The sequence below is a fragment of the Plectropomus leopardus genome, chromosome 19 (assembly GCF_008729295.1).
Source record: "Plectropomus leopardus isolate mb chromosome 19, YSFRI_Pleo_2.0, whole genome shotgun sequence".
In the NCBI taxonomy this organism is placed as follows: Eukaryota; Metazoa; Chordata; class Actinopteri; order Perciformes; family Serranidae; genus Plectropomus; species Plectropomus leopardus.
The window spans coordinates 17420726-17446455 of NC_056481.1; the positions used below are offsets into that span (position 1 = coordinate 17420726).

At 38.1% G+C, this 25730-nt stretch overlaps 1 protein-coding gene across 1 annotated transcript; it reads left to right on the plus strand.

Annotated features, from left to right (window-relative positions):
• The first annotated feature begins 590 nt into the window (after positions 1-590).
• LOC121958578 (BTB/POZ domain-containing protein KCTD5-like) lies at positions 591-25518 on the plus strand. The gene is made up of 6 exons (XM_042507591.1): positions 591-1036; positions 10788-10896; positions 11224-11315; positions 11428-11523; positions 16742-16867; positions 21390-25518. Exons 1-6 carry the CDS (start codon positions 722-724, stop codon positions 21417-21419), a joined length of 768 nt encoding a protein of 255 aa, XP_042363525.1. The 5' UTR covers positions 591-721; the 3' UTR covers positions 21420-25518.
• Positions 25519-25730: the final 212 nt, after the last annotated feature.

The window sequence follows — 25730 nt, forward strand, 5'->3', positions numbered from 1 at the left end:
TCTAATATCAAAATGAACTGCATGATGACCTGGGCCTCTGATTGAGTCAGGCCTTTATTTGTCAAAAGCAGTAGCTACACCAGGGTAGTAAGAAGGAGTGGGTATCTAATTGGGACAAGGGTTATATTTGAAGTTCTTTTTTTTAATCATTTAACTGATTAGTTCTGGGGCAAGTTCATTCACACACTCAATCAGATCCATATTATAAATTAAATATTACCAAATTATCAAAGTTAAAAAGATTCTGTTGAATTTTGCAATGGTGCCATTTCATTGGCTTCTGAACTAATATTTTTAGGGTTTGTTTATATAATGACAACATGGGTTTCACTGCTGATTTTGTGTAAATACAAAAAAAAAAGTTATTTATGGTAGAGGGAGGGTGATTGTTTAGGAAAAACACTTATTACTTCAGGGAGGGTCAAGTTTTTTGTTTTTTTTTTGTTTGTTTTTTTAAAAAGTCACACACGGCCACCCCCCTCCTCTAATAAATAAATCACAGTCCCTTAGAGGGTTCGGGTCAGGTTAAAGTAAGGAGAAACACATACCGACGGGGGAGCAGTATTCAGCACAACGCGGGCTCCCAGTATAAAGAGATCCACGTTGAGGTGGATCAAGCTGGGGAGGACCTCTTTTCTCTGGAATAATTTATACAAGTGTCTGTCAGTGTTGGTAGAGTGGGTTGGTAGGAGTGGCTGAGGCGCTGGCATTTCTGCTTTGCATGAATCGTGGACTCCAAGTTAGTGGCTGCAGCTTAGACATTTCCTGTCAGCCGCACACAGCCGAGGCGAGGGCGGAGGAGAAGAGGAGAGGGATGGCAGAGAACAGCTCCGAGACGAGCAGCTCCGTTCACCGGAGATGTTTGGCCCATTCTCCGGCGGAGAGAAACACTTCTGCCGGTGTCGGGGCATCGAAATGGATTCGACTGAACGTCGGGGGAACCTATTTTTTAACAACGAGACAGACGCTGTGTCGAGATCCAAAATCATTTCTGTACAGACTGAGCCAAGCTGACCCCGAGCTCGACTCCGACAAGGTAAATGCTAAGCTACTCAGCTAGTTAGCATTGTAGTTGGGAGCGCAGTTGGTAAACTCCATTTTATTTTCTAGTAAATTTGTGTTTATGTGCTTATTGTATTGTTACGCAATTACAGTGACTGATAACTGCGCGTACCAGCTTGCTTTTTCAGGCCACCTGCTTTGTGAAAATCAGTGTTTCCTCATACTTGGTACGAAATTTTGTGGCTAGCTAGCATTAGCACGCCAAGCTAGCTAGATTCCGACAGTCACCACATGACATACGATCTTGCTGCTAGCTTGCGTGTGTAGCTGACTCGTTGTGTGTCTTCAACGAGAGAAGTAGCCAAGTTTTGCGGCTACATTAATGTGCTGTTTGAAGAGTTAGTTTTTCAAAACAAATACGTATGCTTTAACAGTTATTTTGTAGCTTTTCCAGTGACAATATCAAGTGGCCACAGTAGTTGGAAACTTTGCCCATCTGAGGCCGTTGCATTGCGCTGCACTCATCGAGGTGTGCGGTGTCAAACGTCAAAAAGTGACAGCAACCTCATTCTTATTCTTTATTGACAACACTACTGTTATGTATTTGACTCTAAACCTCGTTGTAGATAGTGTAACCTAATATTTTGTATGACAAAAGATACTGTAGTATTTATGAGAAACTTGGGGTGCGTCATTTCACTGAGCAAATTGTCTTGATTTCTCTCAAAAACATGGAAAGAGAGCGACAAAAAATTTAACAAGAAATGGCCCACAACTTGCATACAAAACATTGTATGAAATAAACAAAAACAAACAAGAACATTTGAAAAAAAAAAGTTAGAAGGAAATTACCTTAAATTAAGTGAAAAAATAGCATGAAAAATAATATCATAAGAAAGTACTAATAATCTAATATCTATAATACTACTAGCCTACTACCACTACTGCTAATAATAATGTCTTACAAAAGCTATGAATATAATTTTCTTGACATTTTTCCCTATGTTTTGATAATCTCATGATATTTTCAGGACTTTTTTGTCACATTTTGCTAATTTTTAGGGGTGTGCTTGTCTTGTCAAGTTACTCAGTATGTTATCCCCCATGTTTCCAAAAGAAATCAAACCAATTTTCCCTTGTGTCAGTTGTTTAAATAGCGGTGAAAGGCGTCTGAATGCAGCCCAAAAAAAACCTGATGTCAGACCAGATTTTTAAAAAATAAGTGCAGAAAAGTGTATCATTTAGTTAGTTAAGAAAATGGGCTGTATTACAATCATCCAATAGCCAAAATCTCAGATAATTTTCAGTCCTAATAATATAATAATGCTATTGATGCAGTATCTGCTGATAGCTCTTTTGTGGCACATCCAGAGATTGGAATATCTACAAGCATTAGTGCTATAATTAACTCACACAGTGATCTACACATCTGAGACTTTATTGCTTGATCAATTTGTGTTTTTCCCTCCCTCTCTTGAGGTTAGTCTGTTACTTGGCTCTGTTTGCTCTGCAGTAATCAGCCTCTGTGCTGGTGGTGAGGCTCCCCTAATGAGCGCATAAGTCATTGCCAAGTGGGGTGAGGTGCTGCTGACAACTTGAGAGCTCGGGATGAAGTCACTCATCTGCCTCAATGGCCTCAATGCTCCAGAAGCAGGCTTCTCTGTTTGTCCATCTGCTAGTTTTAACAGCAGTGTGTCTCTGTGTGCTTTAAGGCCTCTGGCACCGTCAAACACAATGTATTAGTGTCTGTATACATAGTGTAGCGTGCTCTGCTTTTCATCGTTCATTTCCCTGCCCCATTAGTCATTGTTTTCATCTACTTGCACATTTTAATCTTCACCCCTGCCCTCCTTTATGCTAAGCTGAGTCTGTGGCTCATCTCGTATTTTCATGCAAATATCTTAATCTCTGAATAATCAGCTTGCTTTTTTGTCAGTTTATCCTCCCATGAGCAACAGATCAGTCCATCTCAATCCCTTGTCTTAAGTGTGTATCATACTCTCAAGCCATTACCGTACCTCTCTCCTGCAGACAGTCTCATTTAAGATAGCTTCCGGTAAAGGAAGGTTATTATAAGACATTATTTCACTTGCTTCTGTGTCTTAAACCATGTTCACTGACATGATTTCATCTTATCTGCAACTGAGCCAAGCAGGCTTTTTTTTGCATCACAGAACCCTGCATGTGAATCGGAAGCCCAGCAGAGTGACAGATCAGAGAAGAGCTCTGTTTTTTCGGCGAATGCAGTATTGTGTTTCCCAGCCAAGGAAATGAGTGGTTCAGTTCTCAGTCACGCAGGCTGACGTGCTTCAGCAGGACTCTTGAGGAGAACTGCATTATTCATGTTGTTGACTGGAGCCTGTTTTGCACATTTGGGGTAGATGAGGGAGAAAGTGGAGGAAGTGCTGTCATGTGCACAGCCCTAACAGCAGATAGTCTTGCATTTATAATACTCTTATTATTGTTTCTCTTATAGTTGACTTAATCCTCATTGCTGTCGTGTTAGGGAGACATGTTAGCTGCCCGGTTTGTGAGACTTATGTGACTAATTGATTCCACAAGATCATAAGCAGGCATTGCTCTCAAAATTGTAAGTTGTCCAATCAACGTGCTGTGAGTTGGACATCAATGGGTGTCCATCCTGTTGGCAGACTCCTGCTCTCAAACTACTCAGCTCAGGACCACTCAAAGTAGAAACCCAGCTTTCTAGCTCTGAGAGCTGCATCAATTTTTCAAGCGCCCCATCACAAAGGACTCTTGTTCCTTCAACATCTCATTCTTTTCATATTTATATCCATTTGCTGCCTGAAGAAGTTCACTCGGCGGCGTGTGTGAGAGAAATATGGCTGCAGTTAATGCCGTATTCAGCTTGTATGTCATGCCTGAGCACACTGTGGGAGGCAACGTAAATATTTAACGGTGATATCTTGGTTTCCTCCTGCTCTGTCTTCTTGCAGTAAGTGCTCAACAGGACACTGCACAGAACCATTTGCAAATCAGGGGCAATTCAGGGCTTGGCTTGGCTTAAAGCAACTTTATCACAAAAGCCAGTCACCTACAATTGATCATAACCTTGTGTTGCAGGAAATTAAAATGTTGTCATCTGGAATTTTATTCTGCACCTATGTCAGTCATCAACGCGACCAATTGTATCACTTCCAAACCGTCTTTCCGTTTCAATAGACATTCCTCGTTCTGCTAGGAGAAAGCTCCAGGTTGCAGTGATTTCCTGGCTTGCCAGCTTAGCCGTGGAGCTACTTAACTGCCTCTCATCATGACAGCAAAGCTTTTAGGGGACTTTTAAAAGGAGCTGTTCATTTATTGCCTGCAGCACTGCTCATCATAAATTGTTCTGCAAAACGTTCTGATGGTGTTGCCTTGCAGAGATGAAAATAGTTGAAAGGCGAGAAGTTCCTCCCAGCCTTTGTAAAAAGTTGAACTAGCATTCAAATGCAGTGTGAAATATCTTGAAATATGTGATAGTTCCATATAATATAGCCTTGATGTGATGTGTGTATTATTTAAAAGATGAAGGCCTATTTGACTATGCCATTACTGCTTCTACTCCAAAGGGACTCCTGGCTCCTTGTCCACAAGGATCAGACTTCCACTTGGCTAAGTAGCTTCAGTCATGTGACTCAAAAGATCTACTGCAACATCTTTAAACAGTGTTTCTGCAGTGGGCTTGGACTCCAGCATGACTGCAGTGAAGGCAGAGCATAGTTTGATGATGCTTTAGTTCTTTTTATTACTGGTCTGAGCAAGTTGGAATGACTTTTTGTGGTAGTGTTAATTGTTTTTATTTCCTGCAGTTTTTTCTTTGATAATTACAGGCAAACATCTGGAATATCGTTTGAAAGTATATACAAAATTTAGAGTAAATATTCCCACATCTGTCTGGCTTGAATTGGTGAATTGGTACATTCAAAGTCTTGGTATATAGTACTCCTATTGTTGCACTTGGAAACAAGCACGCAGTTACTTGACAATATTGTTGAATTAAGGATTGACTTTCCATGTTAATGTGTCTGTAAAAAGCCATACTGGACATCAAATGCTTGTAGGGTGGATCGCCACGGTATTTCCTGTGGGAGGATATGTATTGTGAGTAGGAGAAGAATGATAAGGTTAATACTCTACACTTCCCTCTGCTATGAAGCCCACCCCTCTAATTAGCTTTTGTTTACCTCAATTTGAGGTTATCTTCAGTTTGAATCAAGTCGAGGTTAGGCGTGTTTTGACGTGGCTCTTGTTGCTGTATATACGGAGGGCTTAGCAGTTTCAGTATTTTTGCAAGGCCAAACCACAAAACACCATGCAGAAGCCTATTTTTGGTGGTTATTCAAGGCGGTCTTGACACTTGTCGTTGTATTAGACACCAGGTCTCTTTGGTTTAAGCAGTTGGCCTTTTCCCATATAGGTTTAGTAATTTTATTCATTATAAACCTCTGAAAGATATGAAGTGTCTGTCAAGATAGTATGTTGAGGTTTTTCACTTAAACCTTAATAGTCATAAGTAGGGATGCACGATATTGGATTTTTTGTGGCTATCCGATATGCTCATACATAACAATTCTTTTGGCCGATATCTGATACTGATATCAATATATCCTCTTTTTTTTCACCACCTAATTTTAGTGATCATCAAGTCTCTTCTGTAGTTGAAATAACATTATATTATGCATACTCTTCTTGTGATGGCCCACCAACAAATGGAGACATCAAATATGATGCTTTTCAGTGTATATAATATCTATTAATTGTGCAAAATAGGAAAAAATACTTCAACTTAAGTGTGATGTTTTATGCATGTTCATTTTGTCAATTAAAATAAAAAAAGTTTGTGATATCAGCAGAAATAAGCATGTTGGCCAATTCTGGTATTTCATTTCAAAGCCAGTATCTGCCACAACGGATGACGTCCAAATGATAGTGCGTCCCTAGTCAAATCTATAAGATAGTTTTGTTCATCTTCATGATCATAATATTATATAGAGATCAGAGAGCTGTACCAAAAAGTGAGATTATTGTCTTAGAAAGGTATGTTTAGTCTAACGCCAGAGTTTCTTGTCCTATGAAGGTGGCTCTCTTTTAACCAAACGATATCACCATGATAACTTATGCTGCAGACCTAACCTTGTCTGAACTGATTTTTGTTTTGGCTTGAAATCAACTGAAGCTTTTACAGCTTTGTTGCGTAGTGTCACTCTACAGTCAGTGTCAAGAGCGATACAGATTGTCAGCTGAGGTAATACATTATAAATGTGCCTTATTTAACTTGTTGAGCCGTCATGCTACATAAAGTACATCCAAGCCATGGAGTTACAAGCAGTGTCTGAAATTAACTTTTCGACTCACCATTGCATGTACACAATTGTTTTTGTTTTTACATTTCATTGAGACAGTAATATATTATGTAGAATGCAAACATAAAGAAGAGGCTAGAGCAAAATCTGAAGTAGAATTATTGAAATATATAATGCAGGTAAGAAAGGAACAAGTGGAGTGAATGCTCTGCTGCTGACAATGCATGAAGCAAAAAATAAATTGCCTTCTTAGTTGAAACTTGGGGGCCTCCATGTTATTATTTTATTACCTTCATTAGAAGGAGCGCAACGCTAGCTCACAGCAGACAAGTGGCAAGTTATAGCGGATCAGGTGATGTCCCGTACTGTAAACTGTGCTGCAGAACTTGTAGCGCCTGCAGTGGTCAGGTATCGCATAATGTGTGTGCATGTGTGTGGGACAGAGACAGCACAGGAGCAACTTAGGAGCAGCCGATTGCACCTTTTAAATGACACCAAAAAACGCAGCAGAGACTCTCAGCATAGTTTAATATATGACCATTTTGGCACAACCATTTACCCACCAGTGTGGTGGATAGCCTTCGCAGATGTACTTGCCAAACGTCAAATCTACCCACATTTGGCACCTGATGCGTGATAATTTCGGAAGCTGGCGACAGCGCTTACTGTATATATCACATTGTGTTTTTTTCTTTGACACAGGAGCCTACAGTTTATCAGTGATGCAGAAAAATCCAAGCAAGAATATAGTTTTATTTCATTCTGAACGCATTGATCGACTGATTTTATGGCAACTCCCACGAAGTCGAAAGCAAAAAGCCTAAATTAACAACGCAGTTTGATCAACCTTCTTGGTACCTTCTTCTTGGTTCTTGGTACCCGTTATCTCTGACAGAGGCTTCAGAGTTTGTCAGCACAGCTCAGGCAAACAGAGCTGGGCTTTGTTGATCTTGCTTCGTAGCACAGCCCTCAGGTGAGCTTTCTCAGACTGAGTTTCAAGTGTCCCAAATAAATAAAAACTTCTTAATTCCCTCTCTTTCCCTGCCTATCTACAGAACATCCCAACAGCCCTTCTCCTGTTCCCTCACTGTCCCCACCCCTTTGTTTGTTTCCCAGTGCTCCCCAGCCTGGGCCCCCAGAGACACAGCCTTTTGTTTTTAATTAAAGACACTGTCCCCTTTGTGTACATGGGCCCACATATCAGAGCCCCTATAATCATCTTTCTCTGAACTGGGTCACTGTCACCCAATGATGCATGTGCACCCAGAGGACCGGCAACAGGCTTGTCAGCACATTACGCCAGGAAGCAGAAGGTTTACAGAAGTTTGGTACACTCAGCACTGAGTGATCAGTGGGAGTGTTTTTAGGTAGCATACAATAGTTTATTTGTATAGAGCAGTTGGCCTTTTCCACTGCAGACGTTCTGACTTGTAATGGCAGGATGAGCACAGGTGTTGGTAATAACATTAACGACAGCTCTGTTATTCAGGTGTCCCAGTGTGACAGTGAGCCAGCTTGCACAATATCAGGATACCTGACACCAAAGCAGTTACATGGAATCCATGCGTAATTAGGTTTACGTACTTCTGTGCTTTTTCCTACTGTGACATATCAAAATGTTTTTAACAATGGCAATCATACATTTTCTCATAGTTTTTAGGCTGACATCAGCCTATATAAATCCCAGTTTATTAGGTCCAGACAAGGAGAACGTCTACAAATTTAGGGGATGAAGCCCTAACCACTAGGGTACCCTAAAAATAAGCTTAATCATTTTTATCAACAAAATGTGATCCTAAAGCACATCAAACACAGAAACTGAATTATTTTTTTGTTTTTGGCGAGAAACTTAAATGATAGTCGTTTGGGTGAAAACAGTTTTTTCCCAGCAATATAAAATGGATAAGAGATAGAATTACAAGCTGTTTAACATCCCATCATGAGCTATAAACATCATATAACACATTTAAAACTACTTATGCCAAGATTTTTCAAAGTAAATATTTAAATCAAAATATTAAGAAATACTAAAAAGGCATCTTGTCTTTCCACCAAACATTAGAAAAGTATCAACAGTGGCATTGATAAAGACTGATCAGGCGATAATGGCATCAGTATCAATAAAAATTAACAATCCCCATGCGTAGTGTTGACGTTTACACTGCTCAAATTTAGTGACAGATCCAGCATATTAGGCTCATCTTGTTCCTTCTAAGGAGAATGATAAGCAGTAAATACAGATGACCACATGTAGAAATATTATGTGCATGGCATTAAAGAATTAATGAAGGCCAAATGTTAAAATCAGCCATTATGTACAGCGTAATTTGAATGTGGTGAGTTGTGCAGCCTGGTCTGTTTGCTCCACAAAGGGCCACCTGTGCTTGTGCTTAAACTTGAGTGACTATGAAAATGTAAGGAACTGACACAGGGCAATAAGACCAAAATAGAGCTCCATCGGGCTCCAGTGGGATATTTTTGCATTGGAAAAGAGGTCAACCAGCCAGGAGGGTTCAGGTTCATTACAAAAGAAAGTGCACAGGGACCTTTTCTCATTATTGGAAAGATTAATGGGTTTTGAGTTGAATCCATCACTAGGCCTGTGAAGACAAGGTAACTATGAATGTTGTCCGTGTTCCTCACTGTAGACTTGGCTGTTTGAGTTTGGTCATGGCCTGCAGTGTTTGACAATATTGCAGCAACCAGCGATGCTGTAATTTGTTTGCCATCATTGCCTCAGCAGCCATATTGCTCGACTGATGCAAAGTCAAACATCCTGTAGCATTTGAGGATTAGCACGAAATTTGCCTAAGGCCTGTCTGCCGTGCTGAGTGTTTTACTAAATGTCAAGCATGTTTGACTCACTGAATATCACGTCATATTAAATGATTTTTAGCATTAAACTGCCGTTGGCCGCAGTAGTTAGACAGCTGTTCAAACAGACTCATATTATGTGTTAGGCCAACTATGTAACAGACCAGACTGGGCTAATTGTCGATTGTAAGCCAAGGTGCTTTCTCCTGGTCCCCTTGGTGGATTCAGCCTGCTGTTCCAAATCTTTTTATGTTCTGCTCTAATTGTTTTAGCCTCGTCTTCTACCACGAGACAAAGACGGTCTAATCACAGTACTTACAGAAATAGGGGAATACCCAGTGGTTGTGAAGGAATCGGGATCAAACCCAAGGCCTGTGGGAATAGTGAAGTGATATCCCAAAGCTGTTGTACATGTGTGTGGCTCTGTGTGCGCACGTTCTCTCAACCCCTGTAGAGATTATCAGCACAGGAGCTGACCTCATAATTCTCATCCCTCGAGTTTTATTCAGTGATGCACAGTGTTGTGTGTCCCCCACCTCCAGATTATGTTTCGATTGTGATATATGCCTGTTCATTGATTGCCTCTTTTTAAAGAAACACTGATATTTTTGAGAATCCAATTTCAGATAAGAAGATTTGAAATAATTTTAATCTCTCTACACTGCGTTCTCTGTAGTGGATGCTTATAAATAAAATTGTCATTGTGATCAATGACAACATTGTCATCATTCAGATTCATTGCGCAGATCCAATTTTTTTTTTTTTTTGCGTCTCAAATCATTTCAAAAATGTGTCAACTGGTCACAGTACTGAACTGACCAGCATGCACATAAGAACGACGATGTCACTTTGTCATACAGAACTAAACATGGAGGCCATTCACTTTAGCATTTACTGTTTCATTTGTAAGTTGTTGTGCTGTGGAAGCCAGCATATTTGTGAGCAGATAACGATGATGAGAAAGAGAGCTACATTTTTAAATGTAGCTATTGTTGAGCAATCACTGTTACTTCTGTACAGATATGTGCGTGTATGCAGAGTCTGATGTGCAAAGATGGTGTGATCATGATGGGGCTGGGCAGTGTGTATCAATGTTGTAATATGAGACTAGATACTGTTTAAAATTTTGGTTATTATAATACTGCAAGTGTTGTCTTTTCCTGGTGTTAAAGGCTGCATTACAGTAAAGTGATGTAATTTTTTGAAATTACCAAATGATTCTAGTTTTTTACAAATTATTTTCCTTTACCCATTCAGTCTCTATATCCATATTACTGATGATTATTTATAAGCACTCATTTTAGACCCTACAATATCATCACAGTATAAATATTGAGGTATTTTGTAAAAAAAAAAATGTTGTGGTATTTTATTTCTTTCATATCGCCCAGCTAATGATCGGGACAAGAATGGCTTTACTGAGACAGATTTCATTCAAAATTTCAGGATGTCATGAGCTTCATTTAACTACTTCTGTCAACGCCTCTCCACAAGACTCACACAGCAAGATACTCAGTGCAAAATTTCTGATGAATGTCAATTCAGACTAGAAAGAAGCATTTTTCCTAAATGTTGGATTGGTTTTTTTTTTTAATTCTTTAAAGTATTGGCAGTGAATACAGTGTTATTCTATTAATCTAATCCTACTTCTTCTCTGCTTTTCAGGATGAAACTGGTGCCTATCTCATAGACAGAGACCCCACATACTTTGGGCCAGTGCTTAACTACTTGAGGCATGGCAAACTGGTGCTCAACAGGGACTTGGCAGAGGAAGGTAACGTCACTGTGGATATGAGAATATGAGCTGAACATTAAGAAATGCTTTCCAAATAAAAACAAAAATGACAAATTGGTAACAAAATTCTGAACACTGCTTGTCAATATTTGAGTCCATTATTGTTGAAAAATCGTTGATAGCAATGACTGCAAAAAAATCCCTCTCAATGGCAGAATGCAAGTGGAATACAAGTATTTAGATTGGATGGAATAGTATAGATCCAAACACATCACGCCCACATCTCTGAAAAAACCCGCAAATAGATGCTATTTTTTATAGTAGTTTGCTTTAAAAGCTGAAATGTTTCTTTTTCACTGTTTTTAGGCGTGCTAGAAGAAGCAGAATTCTACAACATCACATCATTAATAAAGCTCATCAAGGACAAGATCAGGGAACGTGACTGTAAAACATCACAGGTACACAAAGTTGTATTCAAAAAGATTTCTCCATAAATGTGACACTCCCGTTCCATTACTTTTGTGTAACTTATTTCATCCAATTTCTCTCATGTGTTTGTCCTCCTCTCAGGTTCCAGTGAAGCATGTGTACCGGGTGCTGCAGTGCCAGGAGGAGGAGCTGACACAGATGGTGTCTACCATGTCTGACGGCTGGAAGTTTGAACAGGTAAATCTCTTCCTGCAGGGTCACGGCAGCAATCCTCCTTTCATGTGCTTCACCCACCTCGCTATGCTCACATTGACCCAGAAAGTCCAATCCTCAATATTGGAAATGGCTGAATAGCCAAACAAGCAAATCACATCTTTCTCAATGTCCGCATACATGATCCGGGCATCCCTTCTGTGCTCTCATTGGTTGTTGCAGCTTGTCAGTATAGGTTACGGGCGGGCCCACCAGTCAGAGTTTCTGCTGATTGTGTCAAGGGAGGTGAAGGGAGAGGAGTCTGCTTTGCCAAACAACAGCGGAGAGGTGTGTCTAACAAATTTCTGTCCACGGGCTGGTCACTGCATGGTCCCCATGTTGTCCATACACACCCCGTTGGCCATTGTTTGTCCCAAGTAGACACGTAGCTGTTGGTCATTTTATGAGTTGATTCTTTTTCAGTGTTCATTTGTTCTGCTTGCTCACCAGTGAGGCTTAGAGAACATGACACATTTTTTTTCTTGTCTGTTTCTTTTTTTTCTTTTTTATTATGCTATTTTTTTTTTAATTCATTATGCATTCACAGTTTTTAAGCCTGTCAACAGCTTTCTGTGTTCTGCTTTGATATAGTCACTTGGCTGTTTTGGGGGCTGTGCTGTAATATAGTGCTGGTTGGTTAGAAGTGAATGTTGTTCTGTCTTCCCAGCAGGTAATGTAAATAAAATATATTCAGACATTAAAGGGAACAGTCCATCCCCATATCAAAAAATATGTTTTTTTCGTCTTACCTGTAGCGCTATTTATCAGTCTAGGTTGTTTTGGTGTGAGCTGCAGTGTGTTGGAAATATCGGCTGCCAATATGTCTTCCTTCTCTTGAATACTAGCTGCCACTGGACTTGTGGCGCTTAATGCACCAAAAAATAAATTTGAAAAACTCAACATTAATCCCTCTTTTAACAAATCATGACCCAGTTACTCAATATAACGAAGTGACGATCCTTGTTTTGAGCAGTTTAATGTGGGAACTATTCTCTTTCTGAGGAACTACACCTGCCAACTGTATCTCTGCGCAGAAGGAAGCATCCGCTCATTGACGAGAGGCTTGTGATCGTGACAGCACGAGGCGTAAACAGTAATGATTTCCTCCTCGGCTGAACTGTAACTTTAGCCAGCTCAGTAGTGCCGTTTTTACAGTATTTTTATTGGGGTTTTTCAATTATAACAGATATTACATAAAGATAAAATAATCTTGGCAGCAAATATGGTATTCAGTTTTTACAGTAATTACATTATATTGAAATCCTGAAGATCACATGGGCTACAACACTTCATATTCTTATTTCCAAATCCCACAACCTTACTCCCTTCTTGGTTTTATTAATTTTTATTAACATTTAGTTTCAAACGGTCCATGAAGATCCCCCAGATGTTTTCAAAAACTGCCAGCTTTCCTTTGTAATATATGTCAGGTTTTCCATAGCAACATGTTAAAAAATTCTCAATGTATTGCTTTATACCTGGCATGTTTACATCTATAGTTATTGCTTTTTTAGCTTTTAAGAAACACAAGTCTGTTGGTGCATGGTTACGTTTCTTGGTAATAAAATCACCTGGATGAATGCCTAAGATACACAACTTGGCCAATAAGGGATTTTCTTTTTTTTATGATTTGGGGGTGAACTGTCCCTTCAAGAGTGTATAGTCCCAACTTAGTATGAGAGTTTGTTTTTCAGCTTGAACTGCCAAAATGCTAATGTTTCTAATGAGGAACCACACTTTTGGGTGTTGGTGTGCGATTATATGTAAATGAAGCTCTCTCAGACGAGGGATCACTGGATCTCCCATTAGGGCTGAAATCTCTCTAATCTCCTTACACAGGTCAGACGGGCAAACTCCTAGAAAACACTATGCAAATTCTAAAGCTGGGTCGTCAGCCCAGGAGAGTCTTCTGGGGAGATGAGCTTTAATGACATGCTGCTGTCTTTCAGACTCCATTAATATAGAGAAGTTGTTGAAGCGTATTTTACACGGAAAGTCTTAGGATGTGGTGCATGTTGAGTCATTTGCAGCATAACAAGTGGGATCCGTGGTAGCTAGTTGAGATAATTTTGTCTTTTTTGCTGCGTTGATGCCTAATGTGAGAGAGATTGCTTAACAACAACAAGTCTCCGGCAGCAGTGGCTAATGAGGCGATACATGTCTGAACATGCACACCTGGGTTCAGACGGTATACATGTAGCCTGCAGTGTACACACACTTAACATTCAGCAGAAAAAGCAGTTGTTCAGTAAGAGGAATCGCTCTGTTTTTTCTCATGTTTTTTAAGGTGTGCATGAGGTTTTTTATCTGAAGATGTCGTCCCTTTCGTGTCATTTTGTGTCTTTTATTCAAACTGACATGACTTTGAAAAGAAAAGTGACAAATTACCAAGCTTATTGTACTTAAAGATACCATGTGTGGAATTTTCTTGTTCCAATTCTTTTCCTGACTGACACATTCAGTGCTCAGATGAAAAAGCCACATGCTGTTATAAGCAGAAGCTTCACTTTTGTTTTCATTTGGTTGAATTTGGGTTTTGCTCTCCGTTCCTTCTCAATCCTAAAGCAAGAGTTGTAAGGAATGCCATTTAAGTCAACATTACATACATACGAATGCCTATGAAATAGATAAATATTGCTATGAAATAGGTCTTGGAATAAAAAAAGAGGCAGTAGATATATACATAAATGTAAATACAATAAAAATACAATTATAGACATCATACATTTTTTAAAAAGGACTTTTTCAGAAGGGCTACTTTTTTATTTCAGGGCATTTCTATTTTATGATTCTGCATTTATTTCAAGGATCTTTTATTTATATATTTATTATCTTAAGTTATTTATTTCAAAAATTATTTAACACTTTCCCTGCCAGAATATTATTTTTAGGTTGCCTGCCACAACCAGCAATTCTGATATTCACTAGTTTCAAGAGCCCCAGAATATTTTAATAAAAGTACCTGTTGAGTTATGACTGATTAATTATGTCATGTTGTCGTGTTTGTATATTTCTGGGAAGTAAGCGTGGGGGGAGGGTGCAGCTCACTATGAACTACAGAAGCCCAAAGTGAGCGGTGAAGAAAGTTAAAGAGAATATTTAGATTTTCATTTTCACAATCATCCTAAACCACAAATTAAACAACATCTGTCTGTCTGCCCCCTTATGTTTGCGTGTTATCTCTATGCCTGGGGGGGGGGGGTTCTTCAATTGTGGTGCAAAGAACTCAAGAACAAACTGATCAGAATTCATACTCTAATTGTGGCAAAATTTTACACAAATGTCTAATAGGATAAAATTATGAGGATGACATTTTACATCCAAATGTTAAAGGTCAGCTTCATTGTGACAAAGTAATGTTTTGCAAAATTGGTCATCTGGCCATAATTTCACGTCATAACAGAAGGGCAGACGATTGATGAGATACTTGATTGGTGATAGTAATCTTGGGTGCCCACCTTGAAACTGTGCTGATTGTATAGATCTTCTTTGCTGCTCCAGGAAGATGTGAGCGAATGTAAACTATATGTGCAACTTGACTAGTTCAGAGAGGCATACAACCCAATGGTGGTATTCTAGTGTTAATATTGACTTAAATGGCAATCCATAGGAGTTTGCGGAAGCAATGAAAGTAGCTCATAGTATCCAGTACACCGATCATAATGATCTTAAAAAGTGCGGTTGTTGAAGCACAGGAGAAAATCTTACACATGTCAACTTTGTTGTGGTGTTTCCATCATTTAAATCTTAGCTAAAACATGGAGCTGGTGTTACTAATTGAAGTGAGCTGCTTTGTAGTGTGCTTCTTTATTTGCTTTGTAGGAGATACAGAATTTTGTAACTCTTGATTGCATCGATGTGTTTGAAGTGTTTAATTTAAACAAGCCTGGTCCTCCCAAGTCAAATCCAAAGTCCCCCTTCCCATCAGTGTTTTTTCTTTCAACCAGCATGTTTGCTTCCTGTGGTCGAGTCCCCACACTTATATTTATTAACTGTCTACTGGTTATCTTTTTCTGTCTGTGGCATCTTTGTTCTATTTCTTTTACTGTCATTACCTTGTTTTTGTGGACCACTTATTATTTTATTTCTGTGTGCAGCAATCACTTAGGTAACTCAGTTTTCTGTTTTCCGTTTGATCTTCAGAAATGTTTTATGGATCGCAGGTCTTGAGAAAAAAATAAATCGTTTTTATGAATGTAATAAATTGAAACTCACACTTTTCTCTGTACCCTTAAACTCTTGATATAAGTTTAGGAACCTTCTCTTGATGTATTAGTGTAAATTTTAAGTTGGTTGCCCTTTTGATCTAGTGGTCTCAGTGTACAACTTTTTTATTTATATATTTTTTCAAACTTTATCGACACATTCAACATATAAACGTTGGATATTTTCGAAATAGAGTTGTATAACAGTATTTCATAATAAAAAAAAATAATTCAACACCATAATTAAAGTGTAAAGTAACAAAAATAAAAAACCTTCAAAGTCTGCTATGAAGATGGCATTAAACCAAATTGTCCAATGGTTTTTTCGAGTAAAATTTTAAATTGTTGGCATGTATATTTTAGAATTAATATCTCTAAAAATATCAAATGAGGGTAGTTTTTTTGAGCCGAATCATTTCATGTATTTAATATTTTGCTAAAATAATAATCAAATGAATTACACATTTTCATCAGTTGAGAAACTGGGATTCTAAAAAAAAAGTAGTAATACATCTGCTAGTGTGACGTCTTCTCTAAAAAGTTTTGAAAGTACCTTTGTAGTTCAAACCACGTCTCAGTGTACGATGTAATTGTGCTACCAGGACAGTCTGAATTTAAATCTCACTGATAACCCTTATGTGTAATTCCCACTGTATCTAATATTATATGTTGTAACTAATAAAGGCAAATGAATCCTAAAATCAGTCCTCAGAGTCAGGGTGACAAAGACCATACTTAAAATAGTCTGCATGAACTATTTTGAGCTGTCTAATTAGCAAAACTTGTCCTATTATGTCTGAAATAATATATCGACAAGACATAAATTTGAGCTGCATGACCCTGTAGACCCTCTGTGTCCTTGATCTGTTTCCAACCTCTTTTTTGTTGCTTTAATGTCTCCCTAACTCTGTTTTTCCACCATGAGTAACCCAGTTTTTGCCTCTACTTCATCAGTCTAAGGCTAATTCTTCCTCTGCTCTGCTCTCGTGTCTCTCTAGCTGGTCAGCATAGGCTCCTCTTACAACTACGGAAACGAAGACCAAGCCGAGTTCCTGTGTGTAGTCTCCAAGGAGCTGCACAATCAATCATACGGGACAAACAGTGAGCCCAGTGAGAAGGCTAAGGTAAGTGTGTGAGTGTGTGTGGAGAGACCGCAGCAAACATCTGTGAATGATGGCCTGTGCTGGATGTTTTAAATGCATCGCATTTATGAACATGCCACCAGGGGACTGAAAGCACCTCTAGTTTATTGATGAGAAAGCTCTATGAAGGAGAACATTGTGAATATTCAGTCCCTCAGTTATAAAAACAGCCTGCCTGTATAACCTTAAGTGATCAGAGAAAAAGAACATAAATGCATGTAAATTAAAGCAAAGCAGATGTAAATTTTGACATTAATGATTGAACAGTGCTTTCCTGTTTAGATATAGGAACTTTCAGCTTGATCTTTGACCACACAAAGGAGTTTCCACCAAAACTATTAGACTTATGTTGTGGTAGATTTTACCTGAAATTAAAAAAAACAAAACCTCAACAGTATCAACCATGTTAGGGGCATTAAGACAGCGCCGGTCTGCAGATTAGTGGTGCTATTGGCAAGGTCTGTCATTCTCTCTTTGGGAGTAAACAAAAGGCAATCCATGAGGAATTCAAACTCCCACCAGCTTGTCCCTGCAGGGGCCCTGCTCCTTAAAGGAAACTACACATGAAGAAGCACGCTGTTAAATTTATATTCATGCTACTGATTATTCTGATAGGAAGATTATACACTACAGGTGCATCTTTCACCCAAATGTAGAGACCGTAGAAATTTTGTTTCAATGATTTCCAGGGGCATCATATCCAAACTGGATCCTCAAGTATAAATAATTTCAGTATAAGTTATGCAAAGAATTGAATTTAAAATTACCTCTCCTTTGTGTAGCAAGCATATGTTAGGTATTTGGCATAAATGTCACAATTTGTTTGTTTTTTTTAATTCTAACTTTAACACACACGAAAAACAAACGCACAATACCATCATGTAGTCCGTGGCCCAACATGTCAAACTGTGACCCTCTAGGTACACCTCCGGCATCAGTTTTTGATGCTCACGGATGTCGTCTCTATTTACATGTATTGTGTATTTTCAAAATAAACTTAAGTTTTCACAGAAAATGTACCATAATTACTCAGTAATGCATAGTATCTTTTTTTAAAAAAAATCTTAGGACATAAATTAATAAAAAAAAAAAATTCGGTTTACTTCCTTAGGTTTAGGCAACAAAAGCACTTGTTTAGGTTTTGAAAAAAAAAACAGGATTTGGCTTAAATTAGTATGTTTGTTACTAATATAATAATATAAAATCTCATAGTTGTGTTTTTTTCCACACTGTAAATGAACGGTGGGTTCCTGGGTGAAAGTCCAACGTTTGCTTGATCCACTTCCACTCTGGCCTGTCTTATGTGAACCTTCTCATTGTTAATACTACCGCAGTTGCTCCGAGCATCAAAAGCGTCCTCTGCTTAAGGGTGCCTTGGTGCGTCGGTTTCTGTCATCAAGGGCCACTGACAAAGCGTTGGTATAAACTGAGTTTGGAGTGAGACTGGGTTGGTTAAAAAAGATGCCCTTGGAGACCATTTGTACTTGTTTTCTTGTGTTTTGCTAACTTTTTAAAAAAGTTTTGCTCAAATGTAGCTCTTCTTGTTAATCCCCTCTGAACTTAAACCCCTTACCTTTATTTTGATGTGAATGCTGACACAGCATTCACATTCTTCTTCTCCTTTCCAACATTTTACACCTCCATTCATTTCCATTATTTTACAACATGCCTTTCTTGTCTTCTTCTGTGCTGTCTGCATGCTGCATGTTGCTCAGAGCGAGGACGGAGAGACGGATTATGAAATGAATGACTCTGATTAGGGTTGAGCACTTATGACTCACTGGTGAGCGCTCAACTGCTCGTAGTCCCGCCACCAGGCCTCCGTGGTTTGTCCCCTCTTCCTTCCCTCTGCCTCCTTTACGAACTTTACACTACTAAAAACATCCGTAAAGACAACCTGATCTGATAACATACTTAAACTAGAGTAAAGTGATTGAATCCATGTTTAAAATCAGCTTTGGAGTCTAAAGCCAAAGCCAGATCAAAAGCCAGATGGTTTGTGTTGGGTACGGTTGAATACATCCGTCCAGGTGATGATCTCATTTTTTTGGTAGTGTAAAAATGACCCTTGAAATTATTGTCATGCTCACAGCCTTGGTTAATGGAGGGCATGCTGAATCATCAGCTGCTGCAGTTTGACTCATTGTCCCTCATTCAATGACATTTAAAGGGAGGGAAGGCATACTACGCTCTCTTTGTTCATTTCATTGTCAAAAGTAGTGGTAGCTGAAGTGCTGCTGTGACAGCGCTGGATTGTTTTTAAAGTCAAATCATTGATACGTCTTTAATAAGATTTTACTCATAAGCCTTAATTTTCTGTTGATTAGATTTCATGGCATCTAAATTGGCTAGAAATGCACCAGTTGTGAAGTTCTGGGCCAATGCAGATGTTTAAAATAACAATTTGGCTGATAGCTGACACCAATCTTTCATTCTTTCTTTCTTTCTTTGTTATTTATTCCCACTTTTGTGTCAGTGAAACAAAGACATTGTCATTTTAAACAAACAACAGTTTTGGCATCATTCAGCTCTTCATTACACTGAATGAAGCTTATAAAAACATCAACAAATTTATTTTTGAAATAACTGTATTTATACAAGATTTTGCCCAAAATCTACATTTTACAAGATGACATTGCAAAGCATGATAAAGTTATAATTTACCTTTGCCAGTTACTGTCTCAGGGGAGATCTTTTTGTCCCTAACATTTTCTATTTTCCCCAGGACGAGGAGATACTGTAATTATGGAGCCTTGTTTTTAAGTCTGGGCCAAATTCATGTGACACAACAAAGCATATCGGCCACTGCCATCGGTTATTGTGATCTTTACCGTACCAATGTTTGGCGATAATTGATGCATCCCTAATATGAGCCAACTCTAGTTTCACTTGATTTGCACAAAGAATGTGTGGGGGATTGTGGTTTAGACCCCAGAGATTACCTCAATATGTGTGATGGCAGCAAGGCCCCAAAGGAGAAAAGACGCACCCAAAGTTTGAACAACGTGCAACGTGATTAAACAAAGTTAAAAAAAAAAAAAAAAAAAAGGTAATAATGAGTGAGTCAATAGTGAATAATTTTGAAGGCTTAAATAAAAGGTAATAAAATAATAATGTAGCAAAGGAAGACTTGCGCACAGAACTAAATAAGGGTCTGGATTTCAAATATCTTTATTTAACATGTTGCAGGGCTGTACAGACATGTGTGCATAGAGTGCAAAAAGTGCAAATTTCCTCAGTGCAGAAAATCCATCCTTTGCTACATTGTGACATTTTATTGAATTCTGAACCAGGAAAGAAGACAAACTTAGGACAGTTTTTAAGGTGCAGCTCATCCCGTGCCTGCCAGTGAAGTAATTGTGAAATCTATATGTAATGGTGCCTATATAAGGTGCCGAGTTTGAGTTTTGCCCTTCATCTCTTCTTCAGTTCAGAATCCTTCAGGGGGCTGTGGTTCGCTTCAGCAGCATGTCTTTCCAGCACCAAGGTTGATCCCAGCTGACAAGCTTCTCTGCTCTGAGCTCACCCTGAGTCGGCTTTACAACTCCGTACTGCGTAGTCTCAATGCTTTATTTTCCGTACTTGTGCCATATTTCCCTTTTCTCTACACCGTCTTCAGTGTGTTCGATTGAGCCTACATGTAGAGTAAGTTCTCCTAGCTGGGAAAGTATGCACTGTTATAGAAATTTAAAAAAAAAAAAACAAAAAAAAAAAACTTACAAAGTGAAATACAGGGGACTCTACATAGTCGGGTTTTAAATGGGTATGTATACATGCACACTAATATTCCTCTATTATTTTAAATATTCAGAATTTCACACAGGACGTGTAAACTGCATATTTCATTTGGATATTCCAAAATAGGCTGTTTTCATAATGTAGCATTTTCTGATTAGGATGTGTGGGATATACTGATATTAATTGGGTTTTAGGAGCTTTCTTTGTACATACATATATACATACACAGCACATTTAGAATATGCTGCTCACTAGGGGTTTTTATCATGGCTGGTGACACACCAACTTTGAGTCTTCTCTTGGCTATGTACACAAGCTTTGTACACAAAACAACTCCCCAATAATTTACAAAGCTGGTGTAGAGATGCATGTCCAAAAGAAAAGCCCACACATTCTAGTCATAAGGAGAAACACTTAATTTTTCACATAATGAAAGATGTGGATATCAACAGGTTTTCAGATATGCACAAATAACACAACCCCAACTTTTTTTTAAAGAAAGAAGCCAAATCGGCTTTTTCACTTTTTCATGATTTGACATGATAAACGACATGTAATGGCACATTAAACAGTATGCACGTCTCCATGTAAATAGTAATATCATTGGAATATTAATTTTAATGAGCCCTGTAAACAGCTTGGTAGGAACGACGTTTTGTTTCAGAATAAGGACAAAAAATGTGTGCATGTAAATGTATTCAAGAATTTTCAGAGCATGTGGTACAAGGAGTTTTTATTCATTCTATCATTTTTTTGGTCTCTGCAGATCCTTCAGGAAAGGGGTTCCCGGATGTGAAGAGGACTCAGTATTATGAGCTCCAGGTGTTATGATGCTAACATATCATCTTTTGTGGAAGAACGTTTGGCACAATGGAGATTTAAAGTGGGGGGGGGGGGGTGCATTTATTTTGTGTGTTTTCCCTCCGTTTTCATTTTTATTTCTTGATGTAAATAAGTCTGTTTACTGACAAATTGTGCCTGTACGTTTAAACTGGACCTTTTTTTTTTTTTAATTAGCGGCAAGTTCTTTTCGTAAGTAAGAGTAAGGAATTGCAATCTACAAATGTTTTATGCTATAAAATATGGCCACCATCACGTAAGGCCAATGATTCACTCAGGGTCATCTATTGAGTTAATTCTTATATCCTCCAACTCAAGGTTCTGGTAAGGGATCAATCAGTATGGTCTTTATAACTACAAAGTATCAAACTCAAAATCATTGTTTAGTGATGTTAAGAAGGGAATTGTGCATTTATTTAGCACATTTTAAAGAGTTAGGCTATTAAATGTGAAATTAACCCCCCAAAAAACAAATTTATAACCATTTTTCCAAAGATTTCATTCAGTTATACTGAGATTTGTGATCATGAGGGTCCCAGCTATACAACATGCATTTTCAGATGCATTTGAACCATTTTTACTTTAAATCAAAATTCTTTTTCTGTATCTATTCACTGTCAGAAAAGAAATGATCATATTCTTAGGCCAGAATGAAAGCTATGTGAACAAAAATGTCAGTGATTTGATGCTGCAGGTAAAGGGGTGATAGGTGATGAGGAGCTTTTATTGGTGATGAGGAAGTGACCTGAGATGAAGAGATATATTAAAGCCCAATTTTCACATAGACTATACAAGTTAAGAGATACAGCAGAAATATGTGCCTGATATGGCGTTGATGTGATCAAAGATGCTTCTTAATGTTCTTTATTGCTGGAGAGGTAAATGTTTTGCTAGCGTAGCTGCTTGTGGGACCACATACTCTATTTTGTATCCATAGTCACGCAATTACCCACATATATGGATTTCTGCTGCTTTAAAGAAGTAAAGAAGTAAAATGGCTCTAGTGTTGTAAAGCAACTTTATATCAAATTTAATCTACCAGACTTTTTGCGTAACTCCTCATGTTCACAAATCTAAGGTTAACTGCCAAATAGTCAATGGTGTTTTAAAATGTGAATTCTGTTTTACAGTGATATTATTGTTTAAAAATCAGTGTCAAGACAATGGCGTCTTTTTTATTTTTTCCCCACTGACTTCTGAGTAGGCTTGAGTGGTATTTATTTTTCTTACCTTCCTGAAATTTCTCCAGAGAACATGGTCTATTTTGGTATTTGTGTGCAGCATTAACCTAATGCTCCCGGCGACTTTGCCATGTTCTGCAAGCTCTCTTAGCTTTTAATAATAAATAATAATAATTAAATAATTTAAACTCACTAAACGACAAGAAAGTTAATATTTTTACACCTATTAATGTTTATTAAACACATCTTGTACATCTCCTGAATTCAAGTTTCTCTTTCTCTGACCTAAAGTAGCACAACTCATTTTAACACACACTTTACACACACCATAAATTTATAATAATACCTAAATACCGGATACCAAGATGGCGCCTTTTCGTTCCAGTGGAGTTGCACGTCAGGAACATATGCCAGAAAAGCTTTTAGCTTCCGGGTTTACCTCCGTGGTATGCAGCCCACTAAATTAATGATTTTTCAATAGCTTTTCTTGGCTCCAGGACAGTTTTACAAATATAAAATCCCCAATAATCAAACACGTATGAGAGTCATACCTGACCTTTTTTGCAGTTCAAGGTGTCCTATAATACCACGAGTGGCCACTTAGAAAAATTGGCTGCAAGGCTGAGCTGCTTTTCTGGGGGCCTGATACAAACTCAACAGTAAGAAAATAAAAATCACCAAAACCGCCTTAAGGTTATAAGTCTTTAAATTAGTTCACTGTTCCAACAATCACCGGCTCTAATTGTGTTGAAATTAACCCTTAATATACTGAATTAGATGTGAAAATATACTGATTCCCCCAGTGGTCTGACAATGCAGTTGTTACAGTCCTGTAGGGTTATCCCCACCGCTCACAGTCTGCGTCAACTCAGCTGCCTGTTCCACTAGTAGAGACTGACCTCTGGTGGCTAAAGCTGTGCACTACATAAAATTAGTTAAAAAGAAAAAGGAGCGTCTGTATTTTTAACGGTATTGAAAATGATACTGTCATGATTTCTAAATACCGTGGTATGCTGTTATATCACAATACCACCCAAGCCTACTTCTGAGTTCTACTTAAGTAGTTTATGTTTGAGGGAAGATCTGATAAAGAGCTTTTTGAGGGGAAGTACTTGTGGTTTGAGAGGTTTTGGAGACTGGAAAAGTTTGAAGGCAGTGGTGAAGGACTTTCTGATCATATCTAGAGGATTTTGTTTTGATGTAAATAATCCAAATTCAATATTAATATTTAACTCTTTAAAAAAAACTGCACGTTTTGTACACTGTATAGAAAACACAACTTGGAACGGAAGTTGTTTATACTGGATCTTTTAAAATGAGAAAATCTTGACAATGTTAACTTCTGTTTTGCATTGTTTGTACAGAGATTTCTGAGTTAGGGTTGAAACAGCTGATGCTGAACATGGTGTCTTTCACTGAGAACATGCCTGGAACATGTTTTGATAACCAATAACAAAGCTATACTTGGCTGGCTATGAAGTTGACTGTTACATTTAAAAAAACAAAAACAAATGTATTTTTCCTGCATTGTGATAGATTCTTCTAAGCATTTTGAATTATGTGGATTTCGTACACAGCATTACAAGCACTACAGTGGAAAACGACACTGTGCACATTGCTTACAAGCCTGTAATGTTGATGTAAATACTGCATTTTAGAACACTTTTTTTTTATATATAGAAAGTTGTTTTCAGGTTTGATGTGTGGTTTTGATAGGTTAGATATTTCATTCACAAATAATCATTTAGTGTTGCCTTTTTTTTCCCCAATGACCAAAATCCAATGTCTTATGTGTACTGTACACATTGATCTTAGTGTCAGGGATGAGTAAACTTTTCTTAATGCTGGCACACTTTGTACATATAGACTTGTTAACGACACACAAACCTCCATTTACTCACATGTACACACGTATACACTTGACTAAAAAAAAATTTTATATTGTCGGGGAAACAAGTATGGATGCATGTTTTTGATATAGATATACACACGTACACACACACAAGGGCTTTTAAAGTGCAAAATTTGACAAAGAGGTTCAATAAAAGTAGACTGGATTTCCTGCCGGAGCTAGGCTATGTTTACATTTGCTATAGTATTCTTAAGCCTTCCAATTATGTACTGTCTTGCACTCCCGCACACACGTTAACATGAGTATGACTTGTGTGACTGCACAGATGGCAACTAGCACTCCCCACTCCACATGGACTGATATTCACACAGATGTGCTGACTGATAAGATACTCCATCCACTCCTGGCAGCCTGTGCTTGAGCGTTGCAGACAATCTTGCTTTCCGCCCTCTCTGACGGCAAAAATACTCTTTTTTTTAATAGGATGAAACTCACCTGCGTTGGCTCAGAGCAAAGGTTTATTTGGGTCTTCTTTTGAGACTTTTTTTTCTGCAATGAGATTTAAAGTGTTTTGTGTTTGGTTTGCTTGTAACTTCACTCTGATATACTCTGGTCTGAGGTGTTTAACCCTTCTACTTTTAGCAGCTACATTACCTTTTAATGCCCTTAACAAACAGGTCATCTGGTCGAGCATTTGGCATTTATAATCATTTCATGTGATGGACAAACTTATCAAATCTGTAGCCTAATACATATAAGTGCCCAGTTTGTTTTGTATTCAAGCCACAGACCACTGTAATGCATGATTGAAGATGATCACACTTGTAATCAGAGGGAATGAATGTGTCATTTTTCCTCAATCTAACAGTTACATCAATGAATAAGGTTCTCATATCACTACATAGATCACTATTCTATACAATCTTATGCAATGTTAAAAATGTACAAACTAAGTATGAGGTTAAGGGGATAGATCTATATGGTCTTGCATAAGGTAAACCCAATAAAAATGTTGTCATTCATTTTGTGTGTTTTTTCCCCCAAAATGTGTTAATTTTGATTCAGCAGTTTTTATTCATTGTAGAATACACAATTTACTTTTCTTAAGTAGTAATTATATCAAACATGTACATCATCACATAGCAAGGCGAAAGGTAAATTCAGAGACCAAAAGGTGCATTGACCTTACACCTACTGCAACAACTGGATAAGACAATACAAATTGCTATTTTTT